This window comes from Peromyscus eremicus, unplaced genomic scaffold, assembly GCF_949786415.1.
Source record: "Peromyscus eremicus unplaced genomic scaffold, PerEre_H2_v1 PerEre#2#unplaced_67, whole genome shotgun sequence".
Taxonomy (NCBI): domain Eukaryota; kingdom Metazoa; phylum Chordata; class Mammalia; order Rodentia; family Cricetidae; genus Peromyscus; species Peromyscus eremicus.
Genome location: NW_026734308.1, coordinates 709,103 through 729,378, shown reverse-complemented (window position 1 = coordinate 729,378; position 20,276 = coordinate 709,103). Strand labels below are relative to the sequence as shown.

At 37.3% G+C, this 20,276-nt stretch overlaps 1 protein-coding gene across 1 annotated transcript in view; it reads right to left on the bottom strand.

The window, feature by feature from the left end:
• Positions 1-20,276, bottom strand: part of LOC131901270 (sulfotransferase 2A1-like) — a 38,237-nt gene that overhangs the window by 3,950 nt on the left and 14,011 nt on the right. Inside the window, exon 5 of the mRNA XM_059252482.1 lies at positions 560-737. Within this exon, the coding sequence (XP_059108465.1) occupies positions 560-737 (178 nt within the window). The remainder of the gene's footprint in view (positions 1-559; positions 738-20,276) is intronic.

Sequence of the window (20,276 nt, the reverse complement as noted above, 5' to 3'; positions counted from 1 at the left end):
CCCATTTCAAGGGAGACAATTCAGAAGAAAGACAGTAAATACGATTGTGAAGCACTCCAAATTGAGCTTGGCAAATGTCATCATATTTTAACACTGGAGGATAATTCACTTAGTTCTTATAAGTTCTAATCTTAGCCTGCAATGGATCAACAATCTTGACCTGTTGAACATCTTTTAGAGCAGTGAATGGAAGTGTATTTTGTGGTTATCATCCATTATATATCTTTGGTTCTTTCCATTAAACATTTTCTTAGAGTTTAGGGCTATGATACAGAAAGCCTAAGAAAGACAAACAAAAACATGTCTCTCATTTTCCATTGAGGATATTGAACACAACCCTCTAAAATCCCAAGAATATCTCCCAGAAAAAAAGCAGTCTTTTCAGTGTTTCTGAAGACCATGTCATCACCACAGAAAGATTCCACTGCAAGGTCTCTGAGAAACTATGAGAGATGTGCAACGACCATTGACATATTCACAACAATTTCTTACAGCTTCATTGGAACAAAAAACTCTTCCACTTATTCTTACATATTTTGGATATAAAGAGTTTCTTCACCTTTTCTCATGAGGGCCAAACCATTAATAATCACATCTTTAATGATGAGACTAAAATTAGACACATTTTTTTCTTTCATGGCTTGGAAGGAGCTGTACTTGAGGACCATATCTAGCTCATCTGGCTCCAGTTTCTTTCCTAGGAAGTCACAGATCTTCTCTATGGTTCCCCTTGTACTCTAAAAGAAAAATCAAAACAAAAATGAGGGTAATAGAGAAATCTGAGAGAACAGATGCAGAGAAGGTAACTACAGATGGAAGATGGAAAAAGAAACATGAAAATGAAATGGCATCATAAAATGAGAAAGTATTCAATGGGGTTTAGGAAAGAAACAGGCCTTGTAAAGAGGGAAAGAGTCACACATAACATTTGTATATTTAGTCAGCTTGCAATGTGACTGATCTCTGGCCCTTAAAATACAGAGGCTGCGATTTTTATTATGGGGGACTTAATATTAGATGGGTCTCATATAACTTAGGATGTCCCCAAATTTACGTTGTATTGAATGAAGACCTTAAACTTCTGATCATCTTGTCTCTAACACTTTATTGGTGTATTCACAGGTGTATGCCAACCTACCTACTAAATGCAATGGGATTTTTGTCTTGAGACAGTATGCTATGGAGGGAGTCCTATCTGGTCTGATGCAAATTGCTGTGGAGACCAGACTGACCTCAAAACACAAAGAGGCTTTTCCCCTTAAGTGCAAGCATTAAAGGTATGCACCAAGATACCAAACCTGCCCTCTGTTTAACGATACTTATAGAAATACTTATAGACAGCAGTCAATGTGAGTGAAGGCAATATGCACAAATAATTTGATCGGGGTTCACGATACTTTTTCCTATGGGTAACTGAGCGTAACACAGATTTAAAACACTTTCATAAAAATGTTCTCAATAATTTTTACTTGGGGCTACTGCCAATATTTTATTTTGTTTTGAATTATGATTTCATGCTGTTACTTAGATGGGCATCAAATGCACAACCTTTTTACCTCAGACCGCCCAGACTGGGATTATAACTGTGCACTGCCACAACTGGCTCAATTCTAGGAGTTAGTCATAAGAATGCAAAACTTTGGAATAAGGAAGACTTTGCTTAGAATCCAAGCCCTACAAATGGGCTCATAAAGGAATTTTTGGCTCTAAACTTTTATTACATATTTTATTACAGACTCAGTTAATATTTAATGTAAAGGTAAACAACCATGGCAATAACTGAAAACAGTGCATTGAATGGTTGCAAAGGAGACTTATGGGAAAATGAATAAGCATGCAGCAGAGGTGGGTAATGAAGTTTCCTGGGAAAATTGAATTTTACAATGAAAAATTCAAATATTCCTTGAAAGACAAAGTATCTGATGGATGGCTTTACTTTTTACATGGAAAATTTCTTCCCCTGGAAGATAAAATCAAGAGAGCAAATTATTTTGGAATGATTCAAATTTTCTGTTTTTGTTTATCCTTAATATATTTCATCAAAGATTATTTTTCTGACTCATGCCAGGGAAGTAGGTAGGCTGACCACATATTTTCTCCTTTTCTTCTGCTCCTCACGTCCCAATTCGAAACTCTCATACCAAGTTCTACCACAGAATATCTGTGGCTACTCCCCCCATCTAGAGTGGATCCCAAAGAGCTTCTCCTCTTATCCTGACTCTTCCAACTCATAGGATTATCCCAATCCCCTACTTCAACTGGCCCTCCTTGGGAACCCACAGATTACTCTGACCAGGGAATTGTAAGCTAACTATAGATTTTTGTCTCACTCTCCATTCCTTTGAGTCCCATCCCCCAGTGTTATCCCTAATTCTGCATCAAAACACCTACATCAGACACCTCCATCTCTAGTGGATCTCAGAGACCCTCCTAAATACCCCTACCATAAATTGTTGATTGGTCCCACACCTCAAGTCAATCAACCATTTCCCAAGAACCCACAGGCAAAACTGGGCATGGAAGTAGTAGACTCAATGCAGAGCTTTATCTCTCCATTTCCTCCTCAAGTCCATTCTCCTAGTTTCACCCTCATCTCTGTGCAGAACACCTGCTATAGTCTCTCCCCAAAATTCCCCAATATAATGTGTATAACATAGGTCTTAGTCTCCAAAGCTCCTTTTACCTACTCATTCCTTTCCCCTCACCTCCAGATCAAGAAGACACTCCATAAGAACCCACATGTCACTCTGACCAGGAAAGGAAGTAGGCTAACTGTAGATCTTCACCTTTACCTGCATTATCCCAACTCTGATCATTCAGTTTTATTCAAAGCCTTATATCAAAATTGTGCTGTGGCCTATCCTCACTCAGTGCCCCCATTTCCAGGTGATTATCTATGCAGTTCCTGTGGAAAACTGCTTTCTTCCATCCTGGGGTCCTTCTTATTCTCCACTCATAAGTCATCACCTTTTGTAAGTGCTATGGAATATTCCTACACAGTGTGTAAATTATGCTCTGATTAATTTAATAAAAAAGTTGACTGACCAATAGCCATGTGGTATAAGGTTAGGAAGTAAACCAAATTATGGAGGAGAAAAAGAAGGGCCAAGAGAGAGTAAGCCTCTGAAAAAGTAAGATGTTACAGGCAGGTAAAGCCACAGGACATGTGGCAATACATAGATTAATAAAATGGGTTAACTTAAATGTAAGAGCTGGTTAGTAACAAGCCTGAGCTATTGGATGAGAATTTTGGAATGATCATAAGCTTCTGAGTGGTAATTTGAGAACTGGCAGGTGGGAAAGAAATGTCCATTTACATAGGGCACCCACGATTGGGCACATGTATCCATGTAAAGTGTGAGAGAGCTTAAAAAATGTTTCTAGACATACAAAAATGAAGCCAAGAGCAGCTTCATAGTTCATGCCTCTCATGTGAGCCACTGTACAGAGACACATCCTCTGGCTGTGACATGTGGGCTTGATCGGCAGCATAGGAAGTTCTCACAGTCTCACACAGGATGAGGTGCAGAGTGGCATTTCCCAGCCACATAGTAGGTGGCAGATTGAGGGTTTTTGCTCATAAAGACAGAAAGGTTTAGAAATACACAGTAAGTACAAATTCAGACAAAAATGCCTCTAAGTAGATTACAGTGTGTTTGAAAAATGTGTATAGGCTTGGGAGAAGAAGAGAAATGATAGAAACAGTCATAGATTAAAAATGATTTTAAAAGAATTAAGTAAAATTCTTAAAATTAGAGTAATAAAAAATATGATAAGCCATATATAGATCACAAAACACTGAGAGTCTAAATTCTATATTATATTCTGTACTGTATCTAGATTTTTTGACTGTTAATGCGTGAAAAACAACTTCTGAAAGACATTTGATTTTGAAAACTATTAAATTCAACCAACCTATATATTTTAAAATTATCTTGACTTCAAAATTAAAGTCAAAAGATATGTTAAATGTGGAAAAGTTGCACTTGTTTCCACAGAAAATAAGAGGCTATGGATTCATCCCAGGTCAAGGAAAATCAGGTTTGTTTGAAGAAAAACCCCTAAAATCCTGAATACAGAAATGAGAAAATAAACCTAAAGTAAATACAAGAAATATGATGTATGTTTTACCTGCTCAAACATAAAACAAAAAAATCTTTTTGGCTAGCCTGTGTACAATGCAAAGTTTATATTTTTTAACTCAGGTATATATGTTGTAGTGGGTAGCCATTCCAGCTTTGTTCTGGAAGTTCCAACCCCCATTGAGACTTTGGCAACTGTCACGCCTACAAGGCGGGGCCAAGGGAGGCGCCCAGGGGACCCGAGATCTGGATAGGCGAATGCTCTCTTGGTTCCAGGACCCTGGATGGTGGAGGTGGACAAAGCAGAGCTACAGAGAACACTGCTGGACTGTGATACACCTTCCCCAGACCCCACGACGTACTTATCCCTTAATTTGTAAGTTACGCCATTAAATAAATCTCCTTTTAACTACATGGAGTGGCCTAAATAATTTTCACCAATATCTGGCACTCACGTGGGGCAAATTCCAAAGGCCTGAGTGGCTCCCACCCTCAGCCTCCTCCCTGGCTCAGGCTCACAGGGTACCTAAACCCGCCTGCAAAGTTCCATATAACCAGGGAACACCTACACGGTTCCATTCCCGAAAAAGGGAGCAGCTAGTCCGGTCTCAGCCCCCTAGCTCAGCCCCCAGCGAAAGAGGCACTCCCCAGCTTCCTGAGTGCATGCACGCCAGCTGCGGCTCGGCTCCGCCATCTTGACTCCAGCGAGCTGCAGTCAGCCAAGATCACCAGCAGGCCCTGCTTTGGAGTTGTACCATCGCCACCTGCTGGGTGAAAAGTGCTACTACACCCCCCAAAACCACAAAAGGTAAGTAAAAGTACCTGATAATTTTACACCTTAAAATTGACTAACAAATTTTGAGTAATTCTTGTAATATGGCTGACAACATTACCTCACAAGAATTTGAAAACCTTTTTGCCTGTATGATGAATGACATCTTCCTGGAAATATACGACCTTCCTAAGGCATATCTGGCCTGTACCATTTTGGCATTCATTGTAATAATCCACGCAGTGTTCAAACACTGGTTTAAAAACAAGAACAAAGATGAGTCATTATTGGGACTGATACAGGCTTTAAGCGAGAGCAATGAAGGCTTACGGAAAAAGATTCTCTCTCTGGAATCTGCTAACCAGGATTTACAGGCTTTTAAAGATAGCAATGAAGACTTACAGAAAAAGATTCTATCTCTGGAATCTGCTTTAATGGATAGCAATGAGACCTTAGAGAAAAAGATTCTTTCTCTGGAATCTGCTAATCAGGATTTACAAAACAGGCTTGTACCAAAAATTGATCTTATTGATAATAAATGTGAATATTTAATGGACAGAACACTAACTCTCCAGACACTATATAAGGAAGAAAGATTAACATTAATTAATAAGATAAGGTCCATGGAATCATGTGTTTCTGAGGAACATAAAAACTTCTATAATTCCATGAGAAATCTGGAGTCCCTTGCCAGAGAGGAGGTTCAGTCCCTAGAACAGACCCTAGGTGCTCGTTTGCAGGCCTTAGAAGAAACTCTCAGTAAACATGACAAGGGACCTAATAAGCAGAAGGGCAAGACCATAGAGGTTGTAACATCTCCAAATGGCTCTCACACAATGGCTTATCCTGTTATCATTCATGAGAAGCCAGTGGATGACACACACCCCGAGCCATATAATACATATACATTACAACCAATTTCAACAAGGGACTTTAAAAATATAAAGGAAGCAGTAGTTACGTATGGGATACACTCCACATACATAAAACAATTGTTAAATTCGTGGTCTACCTCACATAGAATCATCCCAGATGACTGGCATCAGTTAATTTCAGCTGTTCTAGAATATAGTCAGCAGCTACAGTGGAAAAGCTGGTTGAGAGAAGAGGCAAAAAATTTAGAACAACAAGGTAAACTCAGAGGTTTTGTGATCTCCCAAGATCAAATACTTGGTGAGGGATGTTTTGCTGACAGGAATGTACAAGCCATTTATGATGAACATACAATATCCCTATGCAGTACAGCAGCTCTAAATGCTTGGGAAAAAATTCCAGAACCTGGAAAACCAACTGAGGTATACACAAAGATATTTCAGGGACCGCACGAACCCTTCACTGATTTTTTACAAAGACTGAACACAGCTATAACAAGAACTGTATCAGATAAAGAATTAAGAAAAGTATTAATTGAGTCCTTGGCGTTCGACAATGCTAATGCAGAATGCAGAAGAATACTTACACCATTAAAGATCAGATCAGCTCCTTTGGAAGAATGGATTCAGTATACTAATGGTGTTGAGTCTAGTAACTACAGTAATGAGGCTTGGATAGGAGAGACAAATCCCAGAGGTGAAAGAAGGCCCCGTGTTACCAAATGTTTTAAATGTGGTACACCAGGTCATATAAGTAAAAACTGTACGTGGGGTGCTCCTAGGAGTAATACTCCTTTTAGGAATAGCCTAAACAGGAGACCCCAACCACCTCCCGGATTATGTAGAAGGTGTGGCAAAGGCTGACATTGGACCAGTGAGTGCAGATCAAAAATAGATATACGAGGTAACCCTTTACTGGTGGGAAAGGCCTCAGGGGGCCTCTTGCAGGCCCCCAAATCAAATGTAGTACGAACATTCCCAGCCACTGTGGAAGAAATTCCTCTCCAGGACAACTGAATAAACCACTGCCTAATGTAAAAACCGATACTGCAATGGACGATAAAACAGCTCTGATGGATGGATCACAGTTTACAAAGAACACTATAAAACAAATATTTTGGCAGACTTCCATAAATGATCAAAGACCAAAGCTTAGAATTCGAATTAATGGCCTGGTTATGGAGGGACTGGTAGACACAGGTGCAGATGTGACTTTAATTACACCAAAATCATGGCATCCGAATTGGCCTCTTCAAGAGGTAGATGTCCAACTTTTAGGGATTGGCACCCTATCTCAGATAAAACAGAGTTTGAGATGGGTTGAATGCATAGGGCCAGAAGGACAGAGAGGAAGACTGAAGCCATATGTAGCAAATGTAGCAGTAAATCTTTGGGGCCGAGATCTGTTACAACAGTGGAATACCTAGATTAAAATTCCTACACTTTCAGAAAAAGAATACAGACCAATGCATGTTTCTAGGAATAATATCATCGCATGCTATAAAAATCAGGCACCAACCATTCAGGCTGTTCACAAACAGAGCACAACTGCTGTTGAACTCTCAGAAGTACCAACTGCCTTACCTTTAAAATGGCTAACTAATAAACCTGTCTGGGTTGGACAATGGCCTTTGACAAAAGAGAAGCTACAAGCTTTAGAACAGCTGGTTCAAGAGCAGTTAAATGCTCAACACATTGAAGAATCTACCAGCCCTTGGAATTCTCCTGTATTTGTTATTAAAAAAAAGTCTGGTAATTGGAGAATGCTGACAGATCTGAGAGCTATTAATAAAGTAATTCAGCCAATGGGCTCCCTACAGACTGGGATGCCCTTGCCCTCTGTGCTACCTAAAGAATGGCCTATAATAGTTATTGACTTAAAAGACTGTTTCTTTACCATACCCTTACAAGAAAATGATAGAGAAAAATTTGCCTTCACAGTACTTAATTATAATAATTCTCAGCCAGTCAAGAGATATCAATGGAAGGACCTCCCACAGAGATTGTTAAACAGCCCTACTTTGTGCCAATACTTTGTGCAGAAACCATTGGAGATAATTCATGTAAAGTTTCCACAATCCATAATTTATCACTATATGGATGATATCCTATTAGCTGATCCAAAGTTAGATACATTAGAAAGCATGTTTGAAGAAGTAAAAAAAGTTTTGCCTCACTGGGGACTACAAATTGCTCCTGAAAAAATACAAAGAGGAGATTCTATTAACTACTTAGGATATAAGATAGAGCTACAAAAAATTAGACCCCAAAAGGTACAGCTAAGGAGAGATTGATTGAAGACTCTTAATGATTTTCAAAAGTTATTAGGAAGCATTTCCAACTTACTGGGTATCATGGGAATACCCAAAGATGGACTACAAAATTTGGCTAATACTCTAGAAGGGGACAAAGAATTAAATAGTCCAAGAGAATTATCAGCCGAAGCTGAGAAGGAATTGGCTCTAGTAGAAAAGACAATTCGAGAAGCACATGTGGATCATGTGGATCCAGAACTTAAATGCATTCTTGTCATATTCCCCTCCAGACATTCCCCAACAGGTATTTTGATGCAGAGGGAAGATATTATATTGGAATGGATATTCCTACCACGTAAACCAAATAAGAAATTAAAGACTTATATAGAAAAGATCTCTGATTTGATTCAAAAAGGTAAACTAAGACTTCGCCAGTTGACAGGAATGGACCCAGCAGAAATTGTAGTACCTTTAACTAATGAAGAAATTTCATCACTATGGAAAGATAATGAATACTTGCAGAGAGCCTGCAGTAACTTTTTGGGAGAGATTAACAACCACTATCCCAAAAGCAAGAGAATAGAATTTATAAAGAAAACCAAATGGGTCCTTCCTCACATTGTACGACAAAAGCCAATTTCTGGAGTCCTCACATTCTATACTGATGCAAATAAACCAGGGAAAGCAGGATATAAATCAGGAGACTTAAGTAAAGTGGTACAAAGTCCATGCAGCTCTGTACAAAAGGCAGAACTGTATGCCATTCTTATGGTACTGATGGACTTCACAGAACCCCTCAATATAGTCACTGACTCTCAATATGCAGAGAGAGTTGTTTTACATATTGAAACTGCTGAATTTATTCCTGATAATACAGAATTAACTTCATTATTCATACAATTGCAGGAAAACATCAGAAAAAGGGAACATCCTATATATATAACACATATCAGATCCCATACAGGTCTGCCAGGACCTCTAGCACAAGGTAATGATGAGATTGATCAGTTACTAATAGGTAATGTGCTAGAAGCTTCAGAATTTCATAAGAAATACCATGCAAATAGCAAAGATTTGAAGAAGGATTTCTCCATCACTTGACAACAGGCTAAGGATATTGTGAAAAAATGTCCTACTTGTTCCATCTATAACCAACTTCCATTACCTGCAGGGAGCAATCCAAAAGGTACACAAAGAAATGAAATTTGGCAGATGGATGTGTTTCATTTTGCAGAATTTGGAAGATTAAAGTATGTACATCATACCATTGACACCTATTCAGGATTTCAATGGGCAACTCCTATGATTTCTGAAAAGGCTGATTCTGTGATTACACACCTATTAGAAGTTATGGCCATCATGGGGATACCTGTACAAATTAAGACAGACAATGCTCCAGCATATGTCTCCAATAAAATGAGACAATTCTTTGCTTATTACAATATAAAGCATGTTACAGGTATACCACACAATCCCACAGGCCAAGCAGTCATAGAAAGATCCAATCAAACTTTAAAGGATATGCTAAATAAACAGCAACAGGTAACAATGACTCCTAGAAATAGATTGCATAGTGCTTTATTAACCTTGAATTTTCTCAATGCTGATGAGAAAGGAACAACAGCTGCAGAGAGACATTGGACGACAGACAAAACTCCCGAGCTAAACCAACCAGTTTATTTCAAGGATGTGCTGACCTCAGAATGGAAACCTGGATATGTTCTACGTTGGGGAAGGGGTTTTGCCTTTGTTTCTGCAGGAGAAGAAAAGCTATGGATACCAACAAAATTAATAAAAATTCGATTTGAACAGGAAAAACCCCTTGATGAGGTGAAGTAAAAGATCATCCACCAATGTGACATCTCTACAGTTGTAAGAAAAATTTAACAATCAAGGTTGGGGTAGGGTTCTGTTTTTGTTTTTCCAGGATAATGGAAATACCCATCTTCCAAAAATCATAAGGCCTTGGATATCCGGATGTTTACAGCAGAAAGAAAGAATCTATTGGTACCAATCTACACACGGTAAAATCTCACTGTCTAACATCTATCTCTCTATCAATATAGAAAAGTTGTGGTTCCAATTCAATTATAAGCCAAGCTGGCTTTGGAGATGGAATTGGCTCACTCCTTCTCTAAACCCAAGCACATTGCTAAAAGAAAAGTTTGAGAGATTCTTCAGTACCATATCAGAAGAGCCCTCTGGTGTGGGACAGAAGGAAACCAGTAAAAAGGGACCATTGTCTTCTAGATTCTAATTCTCTCCATGCTTACTCTTGATTTCTCAGAATCCTTTCTTACATGCTATGTCCTCTTTAAATCCAAATCTTCCATTTTGATAACAAATAAGTTTTTCTAATAGCAATCTCAGAAGTCTCCAGAAGGAAGATGGGGCCCCAACAACAACTCTACCCAATCCAGAATGATGCCATGGTAATCATCATCATACTACACTTCTTACCAGAATTTCAGACAATCTTACCCATTACTCTAAGACTTGCTGCAGAACCTACAGTTAGTCTAACTGAAATTTAACTATCTGCGCTTTCTCACAGTACCCAACAGAGATAACATCACCCCCTAAACAGCAGGAAGCAATTCTAAGAAAACGACGCCCCTTCTCCCTTAGGTTTCATAATTCTCAGGGTTATGGATGATGGTTATAGGGTTGGGGGTGGAAGGAAATATTAAACTCAGTACTCTTAAAAAAAGGAAAAGAAGAAATGGAATGGATAGGTATAAGACATTATGGTAGATTATTGTGTATACTAGTAAACAAATTTAGTAAAATAGCAGCCTTAAATAATTTGCACTGTAATTTGCACTGTTATGGATTCTTATATGTTGATACAAATGTAAACTATTTTTATATTTCTGTTTAAGATAATTTGTATATTGATACAAATACAGAACTATACTTGGTATAATGTACATATATTTCTACTCTTATTTGAAATATTTGTATATTGATACAAATGTAAATTTATATCTATCATACTTTATGTATGTTCTACTGTTTAGGATATTCGGTATATTGATATATATTTAAGATTATTGTCATATTGTATATCACACTATACACTCCTACCTCTGTCATAACATCTTGTGTATTGTCACAATTTTGAAGTCATCGTTCTTTACCATACACTTGCTTATAGACTGTCTACCTTGTTTACATGAAGCCTTAGTCCTTAGGTTATTTCAGTAGATAAGACCTATAGATTTATAGTCACCTATGCTTGTCATCTCTATAGTTACGTTAGTTAGGTTATACAGATTTACAGATACATAGGTCAGATGGACAGGTAATCTTCAAACACTTCATAGACCTAGAGAATATGGCATTTAAATAACTTAGAATTCTGTCGATGTGAGACACAATTGCTCCTGGCTGCACCAATTTGATCCCGAGAGAATGTTGGGCTTCTAGACATTTCCATTTGGAAGTTTGTCTTCTTGGCACAAAATGGCCTACTGGGCAAAGAACTGCCCTTGCCTCGACAGCTGACAGTACAAATGCAATGCTATCCTTTCTAGACAAGCGGGACACAAGGAAAGCGACCACTGTACTCTGCCAAGACAGGGTAAGATGGTATTTCAGAATTCCTGCTTCTGAAAATGGTCTGTCAGATACTTTAGGCCTGTAGCCAATTTGAATGCACCAACAATGCTGAGAAACATTAGGTGACTGTCCAGGCTGCCAGCTGTCTTGGTCTACTCTCGCAAGATTCCCGAAAGTTGCTTGCATCCATCTACCATTTCTCAGGTACCATTATATTCCTTCTCAGGTCTTTGATGGATTGAAGACTAGCAGTTATAGTTACAACTTAGTAGATAGAACATATTAAGTATTAGATTCAGGTTCTTTAGGATAGGACACCTTTTGGAATGATCTTTGTAACATGCCATTTACCTATGCTCTATACTTCTCTGGATTTTAATATGTGTTTCTTGCTTGATATTGTTTGCATTGGTTGTAGTTCCATCTTATCTAGGTCATTATCCCTCATTATTCCTGGACAATATTTGATAACCATTCCTTTGTATATAGTCTTGTATTAGGTTAGAACTTTCTTATTTAGACAAAAAGGGGGAGATGTAGTGGGTAGCCATTCCAGCTTTGTTGTGGAAGTTCCAACCCCCATTGAGACTTCGGCAACTGTCACGCCTACAAGGCGGGGCCAAGGGAGGCGCCTGGGGACCCGAGATCTGGATCGGCGAACGCTCTCTTGGTTCCAGGACCCTGGATGGTGGAGGTGGACAAAGCAGAGACCCAGAGAACACCGCTGGACTGTGATACACCTTCCCCAGACCCCGCGACCTACCTATCCCTTAATTTGTAAGTTACGCCATTAAATAAATCTCCTTTTAACTACGTGGAGTGGCCTAAATAATTTCACCAATAATGTTACCTTTAAAAGATTACATATTTTCAGAACAAGGTGACAAATCACTAATAAAAATGTTCCAGATGATCCAACAACCAAAATAGCTTTACGATTGCTAGCTTAGATGATCCAGCCTCACAAACACTCCAGCCAAAACTTAACTATTATCTTGATTTCCTAGAGTCCCTGAAAGATTACCAGCACCCACCGATCAGCAGGAAGTAGTCTAGAAAATTACACATACATTACCAAAATATTGGTTATAAATGTTTGTTTTCACTTAAGGAGGGTTGGTTCCAAATTGATATTGGTCATAATCAATCTCTTTCTAAAGAAGAAAGGGGATATGATACAGAAATTATGGGAAAAATGTTTGATTATTATGGGAAAAAAGTAGATTATGGAATTTCCTTTAATCTCCCTAAACAGTTGTTAATCTCTAAATATTAAACATTGGAATGAATTTTACATTATTTATACCAATTTATAGTTAATCTTGTTATAATGTATTATACACTTGTTTAAGGTATTTCTTATGCAACTCAATTATAAACGTAATATACAATAAAGAAATACAGATCAATAGTCATTTATAATAGTCAAATTTATAGTCTTGTTAGTTCGATGTTCTAGGTATACAAACATATATTACAAATAGATAGGTAATCTTCAAAAAGTTCAAAGAACTACAAAATATGGCATTTTAAATGTTTTAACAATTTAAGCTTTTCATGAAAGTGAGATGTGTCTGCCCTGGAAGCACCAATAAACTTCAGAATAGATGATGAACATCAAAGAAACTGTATGGAGTTTTTTTTTTAATGAATAAAGCTAGCAATGTGGGCAAAAAACTATCATTGACTCAATTGTTGATAGTCACTGAAAAAACTGGAAGAGGAGAATGCAACAAATGGTGACTGCCAAACTTTGCCAAGACAAGTCGGGAAGTCCTTTAGACTTCTCTGCTTCACAGTAAAGTCTGGCAGATATTCTAGGTCTGTAGGTCAAAGACGAATGTCCCATCATTGCAAAAGAACTTTGGGTGACTGTTATGGTAGCCTGATGTCCCTGTCATTAAGTAGTATTTCATGCTTCTGGTGTTTGATGGAGTTGAAGAATAAATAAGTTAATTAGATACAAAACTTCAGACTAAGATTAGTTAGATAATTATTTTATCTACTATTGCCAAATACAAATGGATTTGGGAATGGCTACTGTAATTCTTACTAAATAACTGTTTCCATTGTATAGAGCTTTACTATATTAATGCTAAAACCTTCCTATTAATTTAGACAAAAAAGAGGGAAATGTTGTGGAATATTTCTATACCCTGTGTAAATTATGTTCTGATTGGTTTAATAAAGAAGCGTATTGACCAATACCCCAGCTGGATAAGGTTAGGTGGAAAACTAAACTAAGGAGGGGAAGAAGAAGGGCACAGTGGAGAGACACACTAGAGATGCCAAAGGAGCAAGGTGCTGGAGGACAGGTAAAGCCACAGGACCTGTGACAATACAAAGATTAATAAAAATGGGTTAATTTAAATGTAAAAGTTAGAATTCAAACCAAAATCATTCAAAAGAAAAGGAGGAGGATATTTCATATTCATTAAGGGAAAAATCCACCATGATAACATTTCAATTCTTAACATCTATTCTCCAACTGCAACAGCACCCACATTTGTAAAAGACACATGACTAATATATAAACCAAACACCAAATCCCAAAATTAATAGTGAGAGACTTCAACAGATTATTCCTACAAGTGGACATGCCATCCAGAAATATTTAAACAGATAAATAATGGAATTAATAGACATTATGGCTCAAATTGACTGGAACATATATCTACAGGACATTTCACCCAAACACCAAAGGTTAAACTTATATCTCAGTCCCTTGTGGAACCTTTTCCAAAACTGTTCATATACTCTGTCATAAATCAAGTCTCTATAGATTAAAAAAATTGAAATACCCCACTATATACTATGAGACCACTGTCAGTAAAATTTGCATTTTAAAAACAATATAAACTGTTGAAAGCCTATAAAATCATGAAAACTGAAAAACTCCCAACTGAATTAACAATGGGTCAAGAAAGAAATAAAGATAATAAAGATTTTCTAGAATTCAATGAAAATAAACCCATGACCTACCCTAACTAATGGAACACAAATAAAGTATTTAATTATTAAAAGGAAGATTCGTAGCACTAAGACCATGATTGAGGAAATAAGAGAATTCTTATACCAGAGACTTAAAAGCAAAATTAAAAGTTCTAGAACAATAAGAAGCAGACACAAATAGTAGAACAGACTTCAGGAAATAATCAAATAGAGGACTGAAATAAAAAATTAAAAACAAAGAGATCGCCAGGCGGTGGTGGCGCACACCTTTAATCTCAGCACTCGGGAGGCAGAGTCAGGCGGATCTCTGCGAGTTTGAGGCCAGCCTAGGCTACCAAGTGAGTTCCAGGAAAGGCGCAAAGCTACACAGAGAAGCCCTGTCTTGAAAAAAAAAACAAAAAAATAAAAATTAAACAAAAATAAAAACAAAGAGATCAATGCAAAGAATCAATGAAACACAGAGTTGGTTCTTTGAAGAAAAACAACAAGATAGACAAACTCATATCCAAACTTACTAAAAGGCAGAGAGAGAGAATATCCAAATTAACAAAATCATAAATGAAAAGAGAGACATAACAATAGACACCTAGGATAGACAAGAAATCATTGGGCCATAAGTCAAAAATGTGTACACCGCAAACTTGGAAAATCTAAAAGAAGGGAACAACATTTGTGTTATATATCACTTACTGAAGTTATATAAAGTTCAAAACAATTTATATAGATGCATAATCCCCAAGGATGTAGAAGCAGTCAATAAAAGTCTCCCAACCAATAGTAGCCCAGGACTTGATTGTACATAATTTAGTACATAATTCTACCAGACGTTCAAAGAAGAGCTAATACCAATACTCCTTAAATTATTCTACCAAATAGAAATAGATGGAATATTGCCAATTTATATATAAGGCTACAGTTACACTAATATCTGAACCACACAAAGAATAAACAAAAATAGAATTACAGACCAATTTCCCTCGTGAACATAGATGAAAAATACTCAATAAAATACTCACAAACTGAATCCAAGAAAACAAAAAGATCATCCACCCTGATTAGGTGGGCTTCATCCCAGAGATGCAAGGATGATTCAATATACATTAATTTAATTTAATTTAATCCAGCATGTAGACAAACTGAAAGAAAAGCACCACAGGATTATCCTATTAGATGAAAAACAAAATCCTTTGACAAACAGGAACACCCCTTCATGATAAATATCTTGGGGAGATCAGGAATATTGGGACATACCTAAACATACTAAAGGCAATATATTGCGACCAATAGCCAACATCAAATTAAATGGAGAGAAAGTCAAAGCAATTCCACAAAAGTTAGGAACACGACAGGGCTTTCCACATCTATTTAGCATAGTACTTGAAGTGTTATCTTGCAGAATATGAAAACTTAAGAAGAATAATGGGAAACAAATTGCAGGTGATACAATAATATACTTAATCTACCCCAATAATTCTACCAAGGAACTCCAAAACTGATAAATATCTTAAGTGAAGTGCTTGGATACAAAATTAACTAAAAAAAATTCAGTATCACTCTCTATATAAATGATAATTGGCGTGAGAAAGAAATCAGGGAAACAACACCCTACACTATAGCCACAAATAAGATAAAGATCTTGGTGTAACTCTAAGAAAGCAAGTTGAAAAACAGCATGAAAACAACCTAAAGACTCTGAAGAAAGAAATTGGAGAAGATATTAAAAGATGGAAATGTCTCCTATGTTCATTGATCATCAGGTTTAACATATTAAACTGGATAGCTTATCAAAAGCAATCTACAGATTCAATGCAATATCCATCAAAATTCCAACACAATTCTTTACAGAAGTTAAAATAATAACAATACTCAACATTGTATGGAAAAATAAAAAAAAAAACTGGATAGCTAAAACAATCCTGGACAAGAAAGTAACTTCTGGAGATGTCACTGTCCCTGATTTAAAGCTGTACCACAAAGCAATAGTAATAAACCTCACATGTTACTGGCATTAAAAGCAGACAGATTGTTCATTGGAATAAGATCAAGGACCCAGAAGTAAATACATACACCTGTGAACATTTGATTTTTGGCAAAAAAACCACAAAATTGTACCATGTAAAAATTAGCATTTTCAACAAATGGCATTGGTAAACCTGGATGTTTGCATGTATAGGAATGTAAATAAATCCATATCTATCATTGTACAAAAATGAAGTCCAAGAGGATCAAAGACCTCAACAAAAATCCAGATACACTTAACCTGATAAAAGAGAAAGTGAGATATAGCCTTGTAGACATTGGAACAAGAGACACATTTCTGAGCAAGACGTTAATTGAGCAGGTACAAAAACTGACAATTAATAAATGGGATCTCATAAAACTGAAAAACGTGTGTAAAGCAAAAGAAACTGTCAATAGGACAAAAGGCAACTCACAGAATTGGGAAAGATTTTAACCTGTTCTACATCTGACATAAGTGTGATACCTAAAATATACAAAGAACACAAGAAACTAGATACCAATAAAATTAATAATCCAATTTAAAAATAAAGTACAGATCTGAACTGAGGATTCTCAATAGGGGAGTATCAAATAGATGAGAAATAGTCAAAGAAATATTCAAACCTTAGCCATCAGGGAAACACAATTAAAGACAACACTGAGTTTTATCTTACATCTGTCAGAATAGCTAAGACCAAAATTACCATTGACAGATTTATGATGAAGAGCACATGGAACAAGGGGAATGATCCTCCACTGCTGGTGGGAGTGCAAACTTATACAGCCACTTTGGAAATAAATATGGCAGTTTCTAGGAAATTTGGGAATCAATCTACCTCAAGACTCAGTTATACCATACCACTCCTGGACTTATGCCCAAAGAACACTCAATACCACAAGGACACTTGTTCTATCATGTTTATAGAAGCTTTATGTGTAATAATCAGAAATTGTAAATAAACTCAATAGAAAAATGGATACAGAAAATATGGCATATTTACATAATGGAATACTACTCAGTTGTTAAAAACAATGGCATCATTAAATATGAATCGGTGGAAGTAGAAAAGATAATCCTGAGTAAGGTAATCCAGACCCAGAAATACAAGAATGGTATGTACTCAATCATATGTGACTATTATGTAGAAAGTGAAGGAGAACCAAACTACAACCCACAGAGCAGAGAAGATAAATAGCTAGGTATGCTCAAGGGGGTATGCATGAGTCTCACTATGAAGAGGTAAAATGGAGATTGATAGTGGATGGGGGAAGAATATAGAAGGGAGAATGGAGATGGGAACAAGAGGGATCATGTGTGTGAAAGATGGGTTGTGAGAGAACTAAGAGAGACACTGGAATCTGGGAGCATCTCAGGGATGAGATGGAAACCTAGAGCAATGGAAACTTTCATGAATCTATGAGGTTGACCAATTAACACATAATATGGCAATTGTACTGGCCATCTCTTATGGCAAGATGTCCATTGGAAGGACTGGGCCACTAACCCAGCCACAAAGCCTTCTACCTACAATCTGTCCTGCCAACAGTGACTTAGGTAAAGATGTGGCAGAAATTGGGGGAGTGAACAACTAATGACTGGCACAGATGCCAACCCATATCTTGAGAGGGGCTCCCCTCTGAGGGTCAGGATCCAGAGCAGTTTAACCCAGAGTCTTAGGATAGAACCAAATATGAATGGCAAAATGTCAATGAAATGATTCCTAATGATATTCTGCTATTCTCAAAGATTGATGTCTAGTGTAACTGTCATCACAGAGGCTTTACAACAAAGCAACTCATGGAAAAATATGCAGAGAACTACCCTACATGCAAACATTAGGTGGAGCTCACAGTATCCTACAGAAGAGGGTAAGGCTGGATTTTAGGTCCCAGTGATATCAAACACACCAAAAAAAACCCACAGACTAAACTAACCTGGGCTCATAGGGGCCCACAGAGACTCAACCAACAATAAAGGGCCTGCATGAGACTGATATAGGTGCTGTTCATATATATTACAGTTGTGTTACTTAGTGTTCATGTGACACTCCTAATAATGAGAGCAGAGGATGTCTCTGACAATTTTGCCTCCTTTTGACACCCATTGTTCCTACCAGATTACCAGATCCAGCCTTAATAGAAGAGGAAGAGATTAGTTGCCCTGCTATTCGATGTACCATGGCTGGCTGATATGATTGGGAGGCCCAGCTGTATTGAAGAGTAACAGTGTAAGGGAATGGAATGGGTTGGGGTTAGTGGTGGAAGAAGTAGGAATAGGAGAGTGAGGGAAATTTTGGTTTGGACAAAAAAACCAAAAAATAAATAAATAAATAAATAAAGCAAAAATAAATCATGAACATAATTCACTAACCTGAAGAAGGAGATATCCATCAAAGTAAAAAAAAAAAAAACCTTACAGAACACAAAATAGACTATAACAGGAAAGAAAGGCCCTTTAGCCTATAATCATAATGAAAAAAAAACTAAGCCTAGAGAACACATTACAGGTGGATAGGCAAGGCTTGAAATGGGATGATTAAATGGGGAGCAGGAAAAGAGAAGGACTTGAGGGAGAGAGGGAATATGAGGAGTGACAACTAAAATTAAGGAATATTTGAGCAAATATATGGAAACCTAGTACAATAAAAACTTCTTAAAATATATACATAAGTGATGGCAATATAAATAATATTATCAATTAATGAGAGAGATAGTATTCCAAATGACAATCTCTTGTTACCAAAGGAAGCTTCCATTTCTGGTATTGGGTTACATCTAATTGAGTTCTTGGCCAAAGAGATTCCATGGGAACCCCTAACACAGGCCATTGCCAAGACTATAGGTTGCTCTCCACAGACTGACAGCAAGGACTCATTGCTGAAGACAACATCTTTATCACTCATCGAACATGGAGATGTTGATTACATACAGATTTCAGCTCTGCATTCCGTAATCTTTGTTAAAAGAAGGTACTCTGCAAACTGTCAAAAGATAAATGCAAACATGAAGCCAGCCACAAATCCTCTGATCTACAATTGTGTCCTACCTGAGAGATATGCTGGAGTAATGGTGGCACAAAGCTCATAGGAGGAAATAACCAATAATTTATTTTACTTAAGTCCCACTCCATGAGATGGAATCCATACCTGACACTGCTTTGCTGACTAGAGACTAGATACCCTGGGAGCCTAGGGTAAAAGTAACTAATGCTGGTCTAACAATTTAGTGACAAAATGACTCCTAACGATATACTACTATGCTCAGATTTGTGCCTTGTTCAGCCATCATCAGAGAAGCTTTCTCCTGAAGCTGGCAAGAACAAATAAGAGACCCTCAGACAGACATTACACAGAGTGGATGTTTTTGAACAAATCAGTTCTTAATGGTATGTTTCCACTAAATCCCTCCCTCTATAGCTCAGAGAACTCCTCAGAAGAGGAAGAAAGTGTAAGAGCCAGAGAGGAGGGAGGACATGAAGAAAACAAGACCCTCCACATCAGCATGAGAAAAGCACGTATGAAGCTACATTCTGAAGCATGCTGCACTGTGCTCCATGTCTGCACCAGTTCTCTGCTCTATATTAGAATTTGCACTTTCATGATTTTATGGGCTTCCCAAGTGTTCAAACATATGGGTCTGTGATTTTTGTGCCATTTTTTGTGATGCTTTTGTTCTGTTGATTTGTCTTGTCCAACTCTAAGGTGATAGTATTCTTTCATCATATTGTATTTTATTTTGTTATCCTTTTATAAAGGAATGAATGATATTCTAGCCACTAAGA